At 37.1% G+C, this 21,250-nt stretch overlaps 1 protein-coding gene across 1 annotated transcript in view; it reads left to right on the forward strand.

Annotated features, from left to right (window-relative positions):
• ELAPOR2 (endosome-lysosome associated apoptosis and autophagy regulator family member 2) overlaps nt 1-21,250 on the forward strand; it is a 211,372-nt gene that overhangs the window by 113,365 nt on the left and 76,757 nt on the right. The window contains exons 3-4 of the mRNA XM_052638923.1: nt 11,569-11,764; nt 19,318-19,465. Coding sequence (XP_052494883.1) covers nt 11,569-11,764; nt 19,318-19,465 — 344 coding nt within the window. The remainder of the gene's footprint in view (nt 1-11,568; nt 11,765-19,317; nt 19,466-21,250) is intronic.

The raw sequence follows: 21,250 nt of genomic DNA on the forward strand, positions 1-21,250 counted from the left end.
CATGATCTTCGTTTTCGGAATGTTGAGCTTTAAGCCAACTTTTTCACTCTCCTCTTTCACTTTCATCAAGAGACTCTTTAGTTCTTCTTTACTTTCTGCCATAAGGGTTGTGTCATCTGCATATCTGAGGTTATTGATATTTCTCCCAGAAATCTTGATTCCAGCTTGTACTTCGTTTAGCCTGGTATTTTTCATGATGTACTCTGCATAGAAGTTAAATAAACAGAATGACAATATACAGTCTTGACATACTCATTTCCCAATTTGGAATCAGTCCATTGTTTCATGTCTGGTTCTTAACTGTTACTTCTTGACCTGCATAAGTGAAAAGGTAAAATATATCATTTTTGAAACTCACAATTTGTGCATTATTTTTCCTGTTTGGACTTTCTTTAATGCCATGAATAATAATAGCTGGAAGAGAGTTCTCCTTTTGTAGTCAGGAAAGACAATGCATACAGCTTTAACCTTGTTTTCTTGATCTTATGTAAATAAAATGAGACAACTGAGGAAAATAAATGTATTGGGTCATCTTAATTCTGAGATTGATTTAATTAATCATTTTCCCATAAACATATGCAATTTATTTAGTTATTAACTTATGTTAACTGATTAGATATTATATATTTTTACTGTGAATTTAGCTTAGTGAAATGTGAATTCCATCTATTTTGAGGAAGGTAAGTCTAGAGTAGATTAGTTGCCTCATGAGAGCAGGGACTGTTTCCATCTTATTCACCAAATACCCTTGGTGACCAGTGTTTGCCTACTCAGTACTGGATCCTCAAGAGATATCCACTGAATGAAATAATACAGTGTGATTCCCTTGTATTTACCTGTAATGAGAGTGCATAGGCACTCTATATCATCAGTATTTCATTGAACAAGTATTGCTGTTTACTGTTCAGAAAACAAATTTTAGTAACAAATAACTTTGAGTTAAAATAGGAAAAATGGATGAATTATGAATAAATGTAATTGATAGCCATTATCTTTCAAAGCATGAGGTCTCTGAAGGAAGAAAATCACCACTAAGAGGCCATTATGGTGAAAAGATTAAGAATATATTTTTTTAATTTTTAGGCATAAAGCATAGATGATAATCAGCATATAAATGATTCAGTTTAGAAGCCATTATTTGGTACATTGTATAGGGCTTAGGTTAAAGCATCTGCCTGCAATGCGGGGGACCTGGGTTTGATCCCTGGGTCAGGAAGATCCCCTGGAGAAGGAAGTGGCAACCCACTCTAGTATTCTTGCCTGGAGAATCCCATGGATGGAGGAGCCTGTTGGGCTACAGTCCACGGGGTCACAAAGAGTCGGATACGAGTGAGCGACTTCACTTTCACTTTCACTTTCATAGGGCAGTTGCTTGAAGATGGTAAAGCCTTAAATTTTCATGTCATATTTTTATTCTCAGAGTAGTTTTCAGTCTTTCATAGGACCACAAACAGTTTTCTGAGAGAGGGAGGGAAAGTGGTGACCTCCTTGAAATGTGAATGAATGGAGTCAAGGAGGGTTAAGTAAATTACCTACCCATTTGCTGGTTGGTCACCTGATTTTTTTACACCTGCATCTTTCAATTTTTATAGTAGTGGAAATAGATGTCAGAAAAGAAGTATAAAGCTGAGAAAAAGAATACTGAATTGAGCACATGATTTCTTGGTTACAGTTTGGATTTTAAGAGGTTGAGTTTTTTTTTTTTTACTTTTTTATTGAATGAAAGATTCTTTATATTCTATAATGCTTTACAATTTTCAAAAATTTCATACACATGATTTTATATAATCCTATAAAACCCCTTTTAAAATTACCCCATACCACTATGTTGCCCCCCCGACCCCCTGGCTTTCCCTCTCCTCATTGGTACCACTGATTTGTTCTCTATACCAGTTAGTCTGCTTCTTTTTGGTTTTATCAACTAGTTTATTGTATTGTTTTATATTCAACACAGAAGTGATATCATACAGCATTTGTTCTCTGTATTACTCACTTCACTTAGCAAAATGCACGCCAAGTCCATCCATGTTGTTGCATACGGCAAAACTTTGTTCTTTTTATGGTTGAGTGTATGTAGGTGTGTGTATGATGTGTATATATATATATAATGTATATATAAGGTATATATATAAGAAGGTTGGATTTTTAACATCACTTTTACTGGATGCTTAGGTAAAGTATGAAATCCCATGCTGATTCCACTGTTAAGTAGTAGTGTGTGACCGTACTCAAATAAGAGCTTTCTCTTCTCATACCAGAACTTTGGAGTTTGCTTATCTTCCATACAGTTACTCTAGGATTCAAGGTTGTTGAAGAAAAAATAGTATTTATTTGAGAAATGATTAATTCTTTAAATGAAATAGAGTCAAACTCACATTCACAAGAGTGAAAACAGCTATATACAATAACTGTCATCTGGTTTTTGTTGAAAGAGTCTTCTATTAATCTATGAAATTAGAGTACACCCTCACACTATACACAAAAATAAAGACTTAAATATAATACATGCCACCATAAAACTCCTAAAAGAGAACTTAGGCAAAATATTTTCTGACATAAATTATAGCAATATTTTCTTAGGTCAGTCTCCCAAAGCAATAGAAATAAAAGCAAAAAAAACAATGGGACCTAGTCAACCATATAAGCTTTTGCACAGCAAAGGAAAGCATCAATTCAGTTCAGTTCAGTCGCTCAGTCGTGTCCGACTCTTTGCGACCCCATGAATCGCAGCACGCCAGGCCTCCCTGTCCATCACCATCTCCCGGAGTTCACTCAGACTCACGTCCATTGAGTCCATGATGCCATCCAGCCATCTCATCCTGGGTCATCCCCTTCTCCTCCTGCCCCCATTCTCTTCCAGCTTCAGAGTCTTTTCCAATGAGTCAACTCTGCTCATGAGGTGTCCAAAGTACTGGAGCTTCAGCTTTAGCATCATTCCTTCCAAAGAAATCCCAGGGTTGATCTCCTTAAACAAAATGAAAAGACAAGCTATGGACTTGGAGAAAATATCAGAAACTAGCACAACATTGTAAATTAGCTACTTTATTTTTTAAAAAAGAATCTTATGTTGTACTGTATATACATTTGAATGAAAAGTTTTGTTCTTTAGATTATAAAAATCCTTGTAATCTGATTGAAATCCAAAGACCAAGAAAGCAGAGTTAAATAGTAGAAAGTAGATGTAGTTAGTAGATACAAGAAAAGGAAAAGCTGGTTCTCATTGGTGCCTGCCAGAGGAAGTTAGTATGGTTGTGCTGACATCATCTCATGGAGTAAATAGAGTTTAATAAGAATGTGTGGCTTGTCCTTTTCTTTGACATGTGACTCTAGAGCTGGCTTCCAGGATGGAAAAAAAGATTGAGCAGGAACAAGTAATTAAAATACAAAAGCTATAGACTCTTTAGCTCTTTTGTATTGTTAAAGGCCTTATAACTATTAGACTAACTTTGACCATGTAATTATTCTAAACAGAGGTAAAATCATCAGTTCAGTGGCAGAATTCTTATTGTCCCAGACCTCTGAATTATATTACTAATAATTGTGGCAAACAGTTATTACATGCTTTATGTCAGGCACGCTGCTAAATGTTTTATATTGAATATCTCATTTATTCCCCAAACTCTTAGATATATAATGACTATTTTCCTTTTATAAGTGTGGGCACTGAAACTTATGGAAGTTAATAACTTGCTAAAATATTTTGTAAATATGTGTGTGTTATATTAAAATTTTCGTAAGATGTGTGTGTAGGGAATTGTTATTGCTTTGTAATGCACATGAATATTGTTGAACAGTTCAAGACAGCAAGTGAAGGAAAATATGAAGTATAATAATGAATTAATTTTAAATTACTTGCCCTTTTTGCATTGATTATAATAGTTACTGTTTGAATTGAATTTTCTTGGGACTTGAGCTTTAGAATCAGAGAGATAAACCTGAATCTCATCTTAGCCACTTGTTAACTGGATAACTTTCTAATCAGGTTATTTAAATGTACTGTGCCTCAGTTTCCTCTTCTGGCAAATGGGCATGATATCTTTCTCCTTCACAGGTCTGTTGAAAGTCTTTATTATTCATGGATTCCATATTTGTAAATTTTCCTACCTTAAATAATTTATTTGTATCAAATCAATCCATGTGATACATTTGCTGTCATTCGCTAACATGTAGAAAGCAGTAAAATGGATCTCCTGATCACGTGGTCCCAGCTGAGGTCAAAGAAAGTGACATTGCCCTCTTATTTCACATACTGCCAACAATGTCCTTTTAACAGTCTATTTCGTGCCATGTTTTCCAGTTTTTTGTGCTTTTAATTGCTTAATTTACTATTTTACTTAATTTTTTAAGTATTTACTTAATTTTTTTTTTTACTATTTTTACTTAATTTACTAAATTAGTGCTGAAGTGCTGGCCAGTGATCCTAAGTACAAGAAGGCTGTCCTTTGCCTTTTGGAGAAAATTTATATGTTAAATAAGCTTAGTTTAAGTATAAGTAGAAGTGCCCTTTGGTCATAAGTTAAATGTTAACAAAGCAGCAATATATTTTATTTTATTTTTTATTTTTTTTAATTTCATTTTTACTTTATTTTACTTTACAATACTGTATTGGTTTTGCCATACATTGACAAATCTGCCACGGGTGTATACGAGCTCCCAATCCTGAATCACCCTCCCACCTCCCACCCCATATCATCTCTCTGGATCATCCCCGTGCACCAGCCCCAAGCAAGCATCCTGTATCTTGTATCGAACATAGACTGGCGCTTTGTTTCTTACATGATAGTATACATGTTTCAATGCCATTCTCCCAAATCATCTCACCCTCTCCCACTCCCTCACAGTCCAAAAGTCCATTCTATACATCTGTGTCTCTTTTGCCAAAGCAGCAATATATTTTAAATAAGATGTTTTTCAGCTGAAAAACGTGTAAAACAAGGTTCTATATTGATTTGTTGATGAAGATACTGTGACCAGAGAATCCCAGGTGTCTAACCCTGTATTTCCACAGGAGCAGTTTTATTATTCGCCAGGTTAGTTTTCATGATAACTCTGTATGACTATTATGAGTAAAAAGAACTGACTATGTTATAAATAGTCAATACATTCACTAGCAACATTCTCTCAGTTTTCCTTCTGACCTTAGACAAGGAAATACCTCTGAAAGAGTAGAGGATATTCTAATGACTTTAAAGGATAATGAGTTCTCTTTGGAATAACAGTTACCTCCTTTTTAGATCCTAGGGTCCACTTACCAAAAAATTACTTCTTACTAATTAAGTTAAAAGTTCAGTTTTGGACACTAGACTAAACTGTCTTCAAAGATAACTTTGTTTTATCAGAAAGTGCATATTTTCAGCTTGACATGCAGTGCAGTCTCTCTCACAGCTATTCATCTCTGACACTGTGTTGTGAAAGTAGCTATAGATAATATATAAGTGAATAGTTGTGGCTATGTTTCAATAAAACTTTATGAATACATGCAGCAGGCCAGGTTTGGCTGGTGAGCTCTAAATTGCTGACTCTTCAGTTCAGTTGCTCAGTCGTGACTGACTCTTTGCAACCCGATAGACTGCAGCAAGCCAGGCCTTGTCCATCATCAACTCCTGGAGTTTACTCAAATTCATGTCCATTGAGTTGGTGATGCCATCCACCCATTTCATCCACTGTTGTCCCCGTCCCCTCCCGCCTTCAGTCTTTTCCAGCATCAGGATATTTTCCAGTGACTCAGCTCTTCACATCAGGTGGCCAGACTATTGGAGTTTCAGCTTTAACACCAGTCCTTCAAATGAATATTCAGGACTGATCTCCTTTAGGATGGACAGCTTGGATCTCCTTGCAGTACAAGGGACTCTCAAGAGTTTTCTTCAATACCACAGTTCAAAAGCATCAATTCTTCGGCGTTCAACTTTCTTTATAGTCCAACTCTCACAACCATACATGACCACTGGAAAAACCATAGCCTTGACTAGACCGACCTTTGTTGGCAAAGTAATGTCTCTGATTTTTAATATGCTGTCTAGGTTGGTCATAACTTTTCTTCCAAGGAGTAAGCGTCTTTTAATTTCATGGCTGCAATCAACATCTGCAGTGATTTTGGATCCCCCCAAAATGAAGTCAGCCACTGTTTCCACTGTTTCCCCATCTATTTGCCATGAAGTGATGGGACCAGATGCCATGATCTTAGTTTTCTGAATGTTGAGCTTTAAGCCAACTTTTTCACTCTTCTTTTTCACTTTCCAAATAGGAAAAGGAGTGCGTCAAGGTTGTATATTGTCACCCTGCTTATTTAACTTATATGCAGAGTACATCATGAGAAATGCTGGGCTGGAAGAAGCACAAGCCGGAATCAAGACTGCTGAGAGAAACATTAATAACCTCAGATATGCAGATGACACCACCCTTATGGCAGAAAGTGAACAGGAACTAAAAAGCCTCTTGATAAAAGTGAAAGAGGAGAGTGTAAAAGTTGGCTTAAAGCTCAACATTCAAAAAACTAAAATCATGGCATCTGGTCCCATCACTTCATGGCAAATAGATGGGAAAATAGTGTCAGACTTTATTTTGGGGGCTCCAAAATCACTGCAGATGGTGATTGCAGCCATGAAATTAAAAGACGCTTACTCCTTGGAAGAAAAGTAATGACCAACCTAGACAGCATATTCAAAAGCAGAGATGTTACTTTGCCAACAAAGGTCCGTCTAGTCAAGGCTATGGTTTCTCCAGTGGTCGTGTATGGATGTGAGTTTGTGAAGAAAGCTGAGCCCTGAAGAATTGATGCTTTTGAGCTGTGGTGTTAAAGAATACTCTTAAGAGTCCCTTGGACTGCAAGGCAATCCAACCAGTCCATCCTAAAGGATACCAGTCCTGGGTGTTCATTGGAAGGACTGATGCTGAAGCTGAAACTCCAGTACTTTGGCCACCTCGTGTGAAGAGTTAACTCATTGGAAAAGACCTTGATACTGGGATGGATTGGGGGCAGGAAGAGAAAGGGATGACAGAGGATGAGATGGCTGGATGCCATCACCGACTCAATGGACATGAGTTTGAGTGAACTCCAGGAGTTGGTGATGGACAGGGAAGCCTGGTGTGCTGCGATTCATGGGGTCGCAAAGAGTTGGACACGACTGAGCGACTGAACTTAATTGAACTTTCATCAAGGGGCTCTTTAGTTCTTCTTCACTTTCTGCCATAAGGGTGGTGTCATCTGCATATCTGAGGTTATTGATATTTCTCCCAGCTATCTTAATTCCAGCTTGTGCCCTCTCCACTCCAGCATTTCTCATGATGTACTCTGCATATAAGTTAAATAAGCAGGGTGACAATATACAGCCTTGACATACTCCTTTTCCTATTTGGAACCAGTCTGTTGTTCCATGTCCAGTTCTAACTGTTGCTTCCTGACCTGCATACAGATTTCTCAAGAGGCAGGTCAGGTGGTCTGGTATTCCCATCTCTTTCAGAATTTTCCACAGTTTATTGTGATCCACACAGTCAAAGGCTTTGGCATAGTCAATAAAGCAGAAATAGATGTTTTTCTGGAACTCTCTTGCTTTTTCCATGATGCAGCGGATGTTGGCAATTTGATCTGTGGTTCCTCTGCCTTTTCTAAAACCAGCTTGAACATCTGGGAGTTCACCGTTCATGCATTGCTGAAGCCTGGCTTGGAGAATTTTGAGCATTACTTTACTAGCATGTGAGATGAGTGCAATTGTGCAGTAGTTTGAGCATTCTTTGGCATTGCCTTTCTTTGGGATTGGAATGAAAACTGACCTTTTCCAGTCCTGTGGCCACTGCTGAGTTTTCCAAATTTGCTGGTATATTGGGTGCAGCACTTTAATAGCATCATCTTTCAGGATTTGAAATAACTTCAACTGGAATTCCATCACCTGCACTAGCTTTGTTCATAGCGATACTTCCTAAGGCCCACTGACTTCACATTCCAGGATGTCTGGCTCTAGGTGAGTGATCACATCATCGTGATTATCTGGGTTGTGAATATCCTTTTTGTGCATTTTTTCCGTGTATTCTTGCCACCTCTTCTTAATATCTTCTGCTTCTGTTAGGTCCATACCATTTCTGTCCTTTATTAAGCCCATCTTTGCATGAAATGTTCCCTTGGTATCTCTAATTTTCTTGAAGAGCTCTCTAGTCTTTCCTATTGTGTTGTTTTCCTCTGTTTCTTTGCATTGATTGCGGAGGAAGGCTTTCTTTTCTCTCCTTGCTATTCTTTGGAACTCTGCATTCAGATGGGTATATCTTTCCTTTTCTCTTTTGCTTTTCACTTCTCTTCTCTTCACAGCTATATGTAAGGCCTCCTCAGATAGCCATTTTGCTTTTTGCATTTCTTTTTCTTGGGTGTGGTCTTGCTGCTTGTCTCCTGTACAGTGTCACAGACCTTTGTCCATAGTTCATCAGGCACTCTGTCTATCAGATCTAGTCCCTTAAATCCATTTCTCATTTGCACTGTATAGTCGTTAGGGATTTGATTTAGGCCATACCTGAATGGTCTAGTGGTTTTCCCCAGTTTCTTCACTCTGAGTCTGAATTTGGCAATAAGGAGTCATGGTCTGAGCCGCAGTCAGCTCCCGTCCTGCTGACTCTTGATTTAATGTGATGTATGCTCTTGGTTTATGATATATGTTTATCAGTTTAACTAGAAGACCTATAAACCATATAAAGTAAAATAAGATATTTTTTAATACTATGTTTCTCTCTTGGTTGTGTTGGTAGTGATAACAACCATATGTTGTGAGCATTTATTAAATGCAAGAAGCTGTACAGACCACTTTGTACTGTATTTTCTCAGTATATCCCTATAGGGCAGTACTGTGATTATTATCTGATTTTTCAGAGATAGAAACTCAGGCCTGAAGTACCTCACTCAAGGTCACAGTTTGGAAGTGGTACAACTTGATCCAAGAGAGTTTTGACCTTGCAGCCAGCATGTAATACTTTTTGCCTAATCTTTTCTTATTTTCTGATATCCTGCTAATTTGAAGGTTAGAAGTTCATTTTACAGTGTCATAAACTTTTTTGAAGAAAACATTTATTCATTGGATAGTAAGTAGATGAATATGGGTTTTAGCACTAATTCTTTTTTTTTCTAATTTAAATTTATTTTATTTATTTTTCACCTTTGTACCTTTATTTTTATTTTTTTTAATTTTTATTTTTACTTTATTTTACTTTACAATACTGTATTGGTTTTGCCATACATTGACATGAATCTGCCACAGGTGTGCATGAGTTCTCAAACATGAAACCCCCTCCCACCTCCCACTCCATATCGTCTCTCTGGATCATCCCTGTGCACCAGCCCCAAGCATCCTGTATCCTGCATTGAACATAGACTGGTGATTCGTTTCTTACGTGATAGTATACATGTTTCAATGCCATTCCTGCAAATCATCCCACCCTCTCCCTCTCCCTCAGAGTCCAAAAGTCTGCTCTACACATCTGTGTCTTCTTTGCTGCCTCGCATACAGGGTCATCATTACCATCTTTCTAAATTCCATATATATGTGTTAGTATACTGTATTGGTGGTTTTCTTTCTGGCTTCCTTCACTCTGTATAATCGGCTCCAGTTTCATCCATCTCATTAGAACTGATTCAAATGTATTCTTTTTAATGGCTGTGTAATATTCCATTGTGTATATGTACCACAGCTTTCTTATCCATTCATCTGCTGATGGACATCTAAGTTGTTTCCATGTGCTGGCTATTCCTTAAAAAATTGTAAATAGAACTGCCTTATAACCCAACAATCCCACTGCTGGGCATACACACTGAGGAAATCAGAATAGAAAGAGACACATGTACCCCAATATTCATCACAGCACTGTTTAAATTTATTTATTTTAATTGGAGGCTAATTACTTTACAATGTTGTATTGGTTTTGCCATACATCAACATGAATCCACCATAAATATACACGTGTTCCCCATCCTGAACCCCCCTCCCACCTCCCTTCCCGTACCATCACTCTGGGTCATCCCAGTGCACCAGCCCCAAGCATCCATGTATAATATCATATAAGAAACGAATTGCCAGTCCAGGTTCGATGCAGGATACAGGATGCTTAGCTCTAATTCTTTAATTTTTTTTCAAAATTATCTTGTTCTTATTTTTTGCCACATTTCCAAATGTATTCTAAAGGGGAAATCTATCTAAATGTGAGGTTTTGCTGCTTCACTGTCTGCTGGGAGATTTGTTTTTCTTCATCGGGTAATTTGGAGGTTTTATTTTGTTCTTGTTTCTTTAATATCCTGATTAAAGGATTAGAAAGCTCTTTGCTATGTTTGAGTCACTAATACTGCCCTGAGCACAGAACCACACATTTAGGGGACATAGATTTGCATTTGCTGAATGAGTAATAACAACAGAAGAATTGCCGTCTTTTCTGTGACTGTGTCATCTGTTCTGCACTTTGCCTGTGGCTTCCGTCTCTGGTTCTGTCTGAGGATTTGCACAGAGCCTGGCATCAGTTAAAAAAAAAGAAGTGGAGGCTGTGGAAATGACTGGGTGGGAGTCATGAATATTGAAAATGTGGACTCCTGGTTTCAGAGTGGGGATACTTGTTTAGCTGATACACGTGAAGCACTACCCTCTTGTTATCCCCTTTGTGTTTATGTTACTCACTGGATCAACCTTTTTCTTTCATTTTATATTTTATTTGAATACAGTTGCTTTATACTGATGTGTCAGTTTCTGCTATATAGCAAAGTGAATCAGCCATGTGTATACATATGCATGCATGCAAGCTGAATCGCTTCAGTTGTGTCTGACTCTGTGCAACCGCATGGACTGTAGCCCGCCGGTCTCCTCTGTCCATGGGATTCTCCAGGCAAGAATACTGGAGTGGATTGCGATGCCCTTCTCTAGGGGATCTTCCTGACCCAGGGGTTGAACCTGCGTCTCTTGTCTCCTGCATCGACAAGGGGGTTCGTTACCACTAGCACCACCTGGGAAGCCCATGTATACGTATATCCCCTCTTTTTGGATAAACCTTTTATTTGCATTTAGTATTAGCCAGGTACAATTAGCTAATATTCAAAAATAATGATGCCTGTTTTTTGGAACCTCGAAGTCTCACATCAGTTGATAAGTAATATTTGCTTCTCTGTTTTTTTTATCTTTAAGGGAGGCTGTTATAAAAAGAGTATTGTAGGAGTACAGTGGGAGCCCCATTTGACTGCCTGGAGGGGCAGGAACCCATCTTCTGTTATAAAGAGGGTCATTTTTGAGTTAGGAACAGGAGTTTTTAGGGTGAACACGTGGGTTGATCAGGAACTCCAAAGACTAGAGTGACAAGAAAGAGGATGAAATATTTTGGGAGTGATAATAATTTTGTTACAGTTGGAAGAGAATCGGTCAAGTGATGAACATGGTAAGATGGGGTGGGGACAAACTGTGAAGTCTTTGTAGTGAAAAGGAAAACTTTGGAAAACTTTAATTAGGGTGTAACATGACCAGAGCTTTATAAAAACAATGCTAGTAATAGGTATGAAGGGAGGAAATTGAAGAGGGGGCGTGTGATGACTAACGGGTTATGTATTTTGCCTTCCAGCTTTCTCCTGTGCTTCTGGGGAGTATCTAGAAATGAAGAACCAGGTATGCAGTAAGTGTGGTGAAGGCACTTACTCCTTGGGCAGTGGCATCAAATTTGACGAATGGGATGAATTGCCGGCTGGATTTTCCAACGTCGCAACATTCATGGACACTGTGGTCGGCCCTTCTGATAGCAGGCCAGAGGGCTGTAACAAGTAAGAATCCAAAGGAGCCTTGAAAAGGGTGTAGTTGCTCTTTTCCAGAAAGAAGTTGAGGATAACCTTGGTAGTGATTGGGATTATAGGTAAACTAACCGTATATGTGCTGCTGAAGCAAGAACTATAGGTAAACTGATTGCAAATAGTCATATTTTTTAGAGAGTCCTTGTGAATTACGTAGCTGTATTTTCATGAAAGAAAGAAAGAAAGAAAGAAAGAAAGTGAAATCGCTCAGTCATGTCCGACTCTTTGAGAATCCATGGGCTGTAGCCTACCAGGCTCCTCCATCCATGGGATTTTCTTTTTTTTTTTTTTTTATTATTATTATTTTTTTCGTCCATAGGATTTTCCAGGCAAAAGTACTGGAGTGGGGTGCCATTTCCTTCTCTAGGGAATCTTCCCAACCCAGGTATCAAACCCAGGTCTCCCACATTGCAGACAGATGCTTTAACATCTGAGCCACCAGGGAAACACCAGGGAATTTTCATGAGGTTAAAGTAATTGCTCTTAGGACATAATAGTATGCAAAATGCAATAAAAGTATTAGAAAAGCAACTTAGTTTTCTAATATATTTATAACTATATTAAAGCCAGTAGTTCTATAAACTCTTCTCTAATTTTAATGAATATTTTCCATTTTAAAAATTTTCCTTGAAAAGGAAAAATGTATAACCTTCATTCATTTGTACACTTGATGATTTTCTGCTACATAGAGTGGGCTAAACACCTAAGGTAGAAAGCACTTTTACTTAATTTCCACCTTTTTAATAGGAGATTATAGCTTTGCCTGTGACAATATTGGAGGAAGGCTAAATTGTTTGGAAAAAAACACAGAATTCTTATCTTTGGGTTCTCACCCTTCCTGTTTTCCCATATTGACTATTTAACATTCCCTTTCATGTGCCTGTGTTTTGTACAATTAAACTTCCAGCCTCTGGCTGCCTTCTGACAAGAATGGTCACATTTTTCCCCCTGAGCTGAAATGATTCAAATAAAAAAATGACTCACATTTTTCACCCTGAACTAAAGATGTCGGGGAATTATTTAGCTGTGACAGATACGTTTGCTCCTCCTTCCTTCCTACCTTCCCTTCATCCCCCTTGCTTTCTAGCAATCTCTCTCTCGGCCAAGAGACATTTTTACTCTTCTGATAATGGTCATTTCATCATATAGAGTCGTGATATTAGGTAGCACTAATAGGATTATTTCTCTTACTATATAAACATTATATGTTCAGTTCAGTCACTCAGTCATGTCTGACTCTTTGCGACCGCATGAATCGCAGCACGCCAGGCCTCCCTGTCCATCACCAACTCCCGGAGTTCACTCAAACTCATGTTCATCGAGTCAGTGCTGCCATCCAGCCATCTCATCCTCTGTCGTCCCCTTCTCCTCCTGCCCCCAATCCCTCCCAGCATCAGAGTCTTTTCCAATGAGTCAACTCTTCGCGTGAGGTGGTCGAAGTACTGGAGTTTCAGCTTCAGCATCAATCCTTCCAATGAACACCCAGGACTGATCTCCTTTAAGATGGACTGGTTGGATCTCCTTGCAGTCCAAGGGACTCTCAAGAGTCTTCTCCAACACCACAGTTCAAAAGCATCAATTCTTCAGTGCTCAGCTTTCTTCAAAGTCCAACTCTCACATCCATACATGACCACTGGAAAAACCATAGCCTTGACTAGACAGACTTTTGTTGGCAAAGTAATATCTCTGCTTTTTAATATGCTCTCTAGGTTGGTCATAACTTTCCTTCCCAGGAGTAAGCATCTTTTAATTTCATGGCTGCAGTCACCATCTGCAGGGATTTTCAAGCCCCCCAAAATGAAGTCAGCCACTGTTTCCACTGTTCCCCCATCTATTGCCCATGAAGTGATGGGACCAGATGCCATGATCTTCATGTTCTGAATGTTAAGTTTTAAGCCAAGTTTTTCACTCTCCTCTTTCACTTTCATCAAGAGGCTTTTTAGTTCCTCTTCTCTCTGCCATAAGGGTGGTGTCCTCTTCATATCTTAGGTTATTGCTATTTCTCCCGGCGATCTTGATTCCAGCTTGTGCTTCTTCCAGTCCAGCATTTCTCATGATGTACTCTGTGTATAAGTTAAATAAGCAGGGTGACAATATACAGCCTTGACATACTCCTTTTCCTATTTGGAACCAGTCTGTTGTTCCATGTCCAGTTCTAACTGTTGCTTCCTGACCTGCATACAGATTTCTCAAGAGGCAGGTCAGGTGGTCTGGTATTCCCATCTCTTTCAGAATTTTCCACAGTTTATTTTCCACACAGTCAAAGGCTTTGGCATAGTCAATAAAGCAGAAATAGATGTTTTTCTGGAACTCTCTTGCTTTTTCCATGATGCAGCGGATGTTGGCAATTTGATCTCTGGTTCCTCTGCCAGAGGAAAAATTATATGTATGTGTGTATAATTGTACACACATATAAATGCAGTTGACCCTTCAGCATTATGGGGGTGGGAGTGCCTACCTCCTTAAAGTTGAAAATACACTTACAACTTTAAGTTGGCCCTTTGTATCCTCCCTTCAGCAACTGGTAGATTCAACCAACCATGGATCCAATAGTACTGCAATGTGTATTTAGTGAAAGTCATCTGAGTATCAGTGAACGGTGCAGTTCAAACCCATGTTGTATATGTATGTACATATATTAATACATATATGTGTGTATACATGCATACTCAGATAACCTCTGCTTTTCCAGAGTTTGTTTTATTTATTATGTCATTTCACTTTTATGAACGACCTATATTAGTACCTGTTTTTGTTAACCAAGAGAAATCCGAAGAGGATTTTCACTTTTACCAAAAAAAAAAAGGCAAAAGGCGAAAGTGCTATTTAGCATTGATTTTGCAGCAAATGGAGCTACCCTAGAGGCAGTTTGCACCCTGTGCAGTGAGAGCAGCTCCACTAAACTCTTTCTGGGAACTACATTCAGCATCTCAGCATCAGGTCATCGTAACTTTGAACTGTATCTGTGGGATCATTGCTTTCTCACAGTTTATTTTTAAATTAATTTGTGTCTTAAGGTAATTACTTCTTTGCTTTATACCATTTCAGCTTATGAAAGATTTCACAGGAAGACTGTACCTTTGTATAACGTGTGAAACCTTTATGTGTGTATAATTTAAATTCTTTAAATTAAAGAGTTCTTAGAGGAGAATACCAGCAGGATGTTATAAGACCTCAGATCTTTGTTTTGGTGAGCAGGAGATATTCACATGGCTTTTTTTTTCTACTTGAAATTGCTTATTCATTAAAGAAATCGAATGATAAGCAGAGATTTTTCAGTGTATTGAGTATCATTTTCTCAGTGTAAATTTCAGTCTATCACTGCTAAGCTTGTCTCCTTTCCTCCCTCCCTCTCCCTTTTTCCTTTCTTCTATCCACCGAATCTTGCTTTCTTTTTACTTCTTTTTAATTGCTTGGATCATATAGAAGATGTGTGTTGAACTTTGTAAGAAGTTGTCAGAGATTTTCAAAATGATTGTAGCATTAGACTCTAGCAGTGCATTTGAATTCTAGTTATTTACATTGTAAAATATTGTACACAAGTCTTGGTTTATTTTAGTCTTTCTAGTGTATGTTATGAGAAATGGTATTTCTTTGTGGGTTTTTTTTTTTTGCATTTCCTTCTTTAAAAGGTATTGAGCACTATTCATATGTTCATAGTCCATATGTTTGTGGGAATGTGTGTGTGTGTTAAGTGTCAAATATTTATCCATTTGTTATGTTTTTGGGTCAGTTGATTATTGAGCTGTAGTAGTTCTTTGTGTATGCTTGACAGAAAGAAGTTTTGTCATGAATCTATATAATATGTAACCTGTACACACATACATGCACATATACATATATGTGTGTGAAATAGTTCTTTTATCTGCAGCTTTTGCTTTCTCATTTTCTCAGGGGTGTTTTTAAATAACCAAAAGTTTAAAATTTGAAAAAGTACAATTTATCAATGTTTTCTGTTGTAGTGAGTGTTTTTACATCTTTAGATATCTTGCAAAGGCTACAAATTACAATTCTTAAAGTATAATTAGTATTGTTATTATACTTTTATATAATATGTAAAGCTTTACAACAGTTTAGTTACCTTTATACCCTTATCCTGGTGCTATTATCATAGGTTTAGGAACACATCATAAACCCTGTAATACAATGAAATGTGTTTTAAAGAATCAGTTAATTTTTAAAAAACTTGAGAAAAATGTAGCTTTATGCTTTTATCTGTGTATTTATGGTTGTTGATACTCTTTTCTCCTATTTTCTAAATGTTTGTTGAGTATTATTTTTTTAATCTGTAAAATTTTCTTTATCATTTCATGCAGGTCTACTGCTCATAACTTCTCTCAACTTTTTGAAATCTAAACACATCTTTATTTAGCCTCAGTTTTGAAGAATATTTTGTTGGACATAGGACTCTGGAATTTTACTTTTCTCCTTCTGTGTTTTAAAGGTGTTCCATTACCTTCTGAATTCTCCCTTGTTTGTGATAAGAAAAAAAAATTAGCTATATTTTGCTTGGTTAGCTTCCTTTTGTATAATGTGTCATTGTTTCCTTGACTACTTATAATATATTCTGTATTTCTTTGCTTATAATGTGTTCTCTATTTCTTTGCTAGTCATGTTGAGATGTGGAAGTCTCAGTCTTTTATTATTATTTTTTTTTTGTTAGTAAAGACAAAGAATTTGCCAAAAATCTCGCTCTATCCAGATAGAAAATTAAATTTGAAGAGAAGGGTATTAAGTTGTGCTGTCATACAGTCTGGTTGGAAACGTTTTTGGCCCAAAAGTTGACACATGACTCAAAGAAAGCATTGGTTTTCTTTGTATTTTTACTCTGCTTGAAGTTGACTGAGCTTCCTGGATTTGTAGGTTGATATTGTTATTAAATTTGGGAATTTTTTAAAGCTATTCTTTCACCAGTAATGTTTTTCTGCTGCCTTCTCTCCCTATTTTCCTTCTATAACTCCATTTACATGTATGTTAGGCCACTTGGTATTGTCCACAGTCACTGAGACTCCATTTTCCCCCCCGTTTTTTTCTCTTATACTTCAGATTACATAGTTTCTATTGCTCTATCATTATTTCTTTTGCAGTTTCAAACTTGATCTTAAGCTCATCTATTGAATTTTAAATTTCACAAAGAGTAATTTTCAGCTGTAGAATTTCCATTTAGTTTTTAAAATATTTATTTCCCTTAAAATAGTTGAGATTATTCATGCCTTCACTTACTGTATTCATCTCTTGATGTTTTTTGATTATATTTTTAAAAGCTATCTTAAATACTTTTCTGTTTCTTTTGATTCTTTGTTATCAATTAATGGTCATATTTTACCACTTCTTTGCATTTCTAGTAAATTTTTAATGTATCTTAGGCATCATGAGTGTTACAATGTGGATTATTTTTTCTTTTGTGTAAAAGACATTGGATTTTGTTCTGGCAGGCAGCATGTTTACCAGAAGAGTGTCTCGTTAGGTTTGGTATTTAGAATTTTACAAGGTGGCTCTGTGTTGGTTTCACACTTAGTTCTAGGTCATGGTCTTTACTCTAGGGCACACTATAGCCTACTCCGTTTTTATAAATAATGTTATATTGGAACACAGCTGCACTCATTTATTTATGTGTTATCTATGGCTGCTTTTGAGCTATAATTGCCTAGTGGAGTACTGCAGGAGAGATCGCATGGTTAATAAAGCCCCAATTATGGACTCTTTGGCTGTTTATGAACAAGTTTGTGGATACCTACCCTAGGGCATGGTCCTTATTCCTAAAATGTGGCACTTCTGGAGTCTCAGATGAATGTCCAATGTGGTTATTAAGTTTTCTCCTCTCTGGCTGGCCTGGAGATTCTGCAATACCCATAAAAGTGACCTCTCTGATTTTGACTTAGTTTTGCAGTGGTTGTTCTCTACTAGGCCTGCACCTTCCAGCCCCAAGCCTGGGCCTATAGAGAAGCTCCATGTGGACTTCTGGAGCCCCCGTTTTCTCTGCTTCTCATGCCTGTAAATTCTGGTTATTTCAGCTTCCTCCAGACATTCATCCCTCAGTGAGACCACTGTGCTCTGCTTGGGAGCTGTCTCTCGGTTCCAGAGTCTGGAAAGTGTCCTGAGAATGAATGAGGTCAGGGTCAGTTTGGGCTTTGTCTCATGCATTTTCCTGCTCTCAAGAATCTCAGTCCTGCACTGTCTAGTGTCAGTGCCTGAGCATGGCTTGTGTGTTTTGTTTAGTTCACTAGACTGTTAAAGAAAAGGGCAAGTCCAATACCAATTAGTGAGTCATGTTGAGATGTGGAAGTCTCAGTCTTTTATTATTATTTTTTTGTTAGTAAAAAGAATTTGCCAAAAATCTCACTCTTATAATCCAAATGGAAAGTTAAATTCAAAGAGAAGGATATTAAGTTGTGCTGTCGTACAGTCTGGTTGGAAACTTTTTTGGCCCAGAAGTTGACACATGACTCACTGTTGATTAATCTAAGAATTAGCTTATGGTTAGATTTATAATCCAACTTTTGTTCACTAGTATATTTCCTTAATCTTTTATTTTTTAGATAAAATTTCCTATCAGACTTTTGCTCCTACTATGTACTGTGACACTGTGATCTGCATTTTATTTAGGTTTACTTTATTATTTTTTTCCATCTGGCTGATCATGTACTTTTTTTTTTTAACAACTGAAATATAACAGTTGCATAGCAAATTGATATTATGCTAGTTTCAGTAGCATTACATAGTGATTTGACAGTGACATATATTATGAAACGGTCACCACAATAAGTTATTACAATATTGACCATATTCTTTATCTTGTTTTTTACAACCTCATGATTTATTCATAACTGGTGGTTGGTACCCCTTCATCCCCTTCATCTATTCTGCTCCCCCCTCCCTGGCAACCACAGAAAACTAGTCTGTTCTCTGTATCTATAAGTCCCTTTGTGGTTTGTTTCTTAGATTCCACTTTTTCTCTCTCTCTCTCTTTTTTTTCTGCTCAATGTTATGTGGCAACCTGGATGGAAGGGGAGTTTGAGGGAGAATAGATACAGGTATAACTGAGGCCCTTTGCTGTTCACCTGGAACGATCACAGCATTGTTACCTGACTATACCCCAATACAAAATAAACATTAAAAAATATTTAAATTCACTTTAAAAGGACTTTTTCTAGGATGATTTCTTCTCTTATAATAAATGGACACCCCTGCCAGTATGTGTTTGTAAATAAAACTTTAGGTATTATTTGAGAGTAATTCCATCAAAGACTGCTAGAATTAGTGACCAGCTATCTAGTGATTACATTTTTGGTGATAAGCAGCAGCTGCATAGCACATTAACTGCATAATCTTAACAATGATTTTAGGAAGTTATGTGCCACAGACACGAACCTTTTTTCAAGCAGTGGTGTTGGCCTTTGGAGTCCACATGCGCTTCAGACTTCGCTGCTGTGCTTTGTCGGCAGAACTGCTTTTAAATCTCAGTTATAGAACTTGTGAACAGAGAGGTTTCTGAATGCTAACATGAAATGGTTTTGTTTCCACAGCTCTTCTTGGGTCCCTCGTGGAAACTACATAGAGTCCAACCGTGATGACTGCACAGTATCCTTGATCTATGCCGTTCACCTCAAGAAGTCAGGTTATGTCTTCTTTGAGTACCAATATGTGGACAACAACATCTTCTTTGAGTTCTTTGTAAGGCCTTTTATATTCTAGAATTCACTTCTTAAAGGGCATTCATGTAAAATTTCTCTTAATCATTTGTTCCCATTTCATTGTGTGCCTCGGCTTTTTGTGTTAACTGAAGCTTTTGATAAGAAATATTTATTTTTTCTATAATACTTTCTGGTTAATAATTATTTCTTTACCTCTGAGTTCTCTCCTTGTAGAATAACATTCAGGTTGTTTTCCTTTTGGATATGCTCATTAGGTGACCATTTGGTTGAGACTTTTTGTGTGATGAATATATTTCCTGAGATTCATTTAATTTTTTTATAGTGATAGATGCTACTTTGTCTAAAAATATGTTTTCGCCAATCTTGGTTTTTATTTAAGAAGATTTTTCTTCTCTTTTCAATTTTAAATATTTGAATTATTTAAGTATACTCATGGGCGATATTTCAGAACTAGAAGTGACTATATCTTGCTGATTGCCCCAGTTTTGTACAATATAAACAATCAAGGGATGAGGTAGTTGATGTCTCTGGCAAGAGATTAAATAACATTAAAGACTATAAGATAAAATAATAGGGTAACATAATAGGTTGTTACCACAAAAATTATTTAGCTATTTTATGTAAACTGTACCTAATTGTTCAAATATTTGTTGTGGCAGTGACTCAAATGCTTGTGAAAAGTTTGTTCCGATTGACTTCTTAAACCCCCTCCCCCCCAAAACAGTATGTGTGTTGTGCAAGTAACTGGGAAAATATCTTGTAAAATGTTTCTGTGGCCCAGATTGCAGGAATAAATGTACTGATAATGCTAAAGCAAATTTATATTGCTCTTGATAATGGAAATTTCTAAATCAAAAGTTTGCCAGGAAGAAATATTTTCTGTGAATGTATGAGCCTAAAATTTAAAGTCAAGAGATTCTGGCTCATGTCCCAACTCTGCAGTTGCTGGTTGTGTGTTACTGAACAACTAACTTTTCAGCTCTCAACATGCCTTTTTGTAAAGAGGATTGTAGACCAGACCTTTTAAGGACCCTCTTAACTCAAATATCCTTTGATGAGTTTAAGATGTTAAGCAATATTCAAACAGATTGGCTTTTTAAGTTACATTTTGTTTGCAAGACACTTCTCAGAGTGAATAACTCCATAGTCCATGGGATATTTTTGCAATATTACTAAAATAAAGTTAAAAAGCACGGTAATTGAATAATTGTTTGAATAAACATTTAGTTCTGTGTTGTCTATTAAGTCCTTTGAGAGCTGTCAGTGAAGATATTCTTAAGGCATGAAGTTTCATTGCTGCCTCTCAGTGATGCCTTTGTTCTTCTGGTTATGGATTGAAAGGGATGGTGAGTTTATGTTTCCACTTTTATTGATGTTTCAGCTTAATAGGCTGCAATTTATTGACTCAGAGAGTCAGTGCCTTATGTCCATCCTGCTAGTAGTTGATGGAAAGGGAATGTCTGAAGATTAAAGGATGCAGATGTACCTGTGAACGTTACAGATGGAAAGCAGTAAAGTATTTAATGTTAGGAGTCTGGGAGTTTCATTCAGCTCTCCCCTCAACACATACTTTTTTTTTTTTTTTAAATGATGAAACTCAAACCTAGACAGAAGAAGTGATTGGACCAAGGTTATACCTTTACTAGTTACTTTTAGAATGGGTGACGAGAGAACTCAGATCTCCAGAATGCTACTAGACTGTCAAAATAACACTTAGATGTATGATATCTGCTGAGAAAAAAGCTTTCAGTTTATGCAAACATGGACCAAAAAAGGTATATACAGGGTTTATATCTGTTTAAAA

Source organism: Budorcas taxicolor, chromosome 4 (assembly GCF_023091745.1).
Source record: "Budorcas taxicolor isolate Tak-1 chromosome 4, Takin1.1, whole genome shotgun sequence".
Classification (NCBI taxonomy): domain Eukaryota; kingdom Metazoa; phylum Chordata; class Mammalia; order Artiodactyla; family Bovidae; genus Budorcas; species Budorcas taxicolor.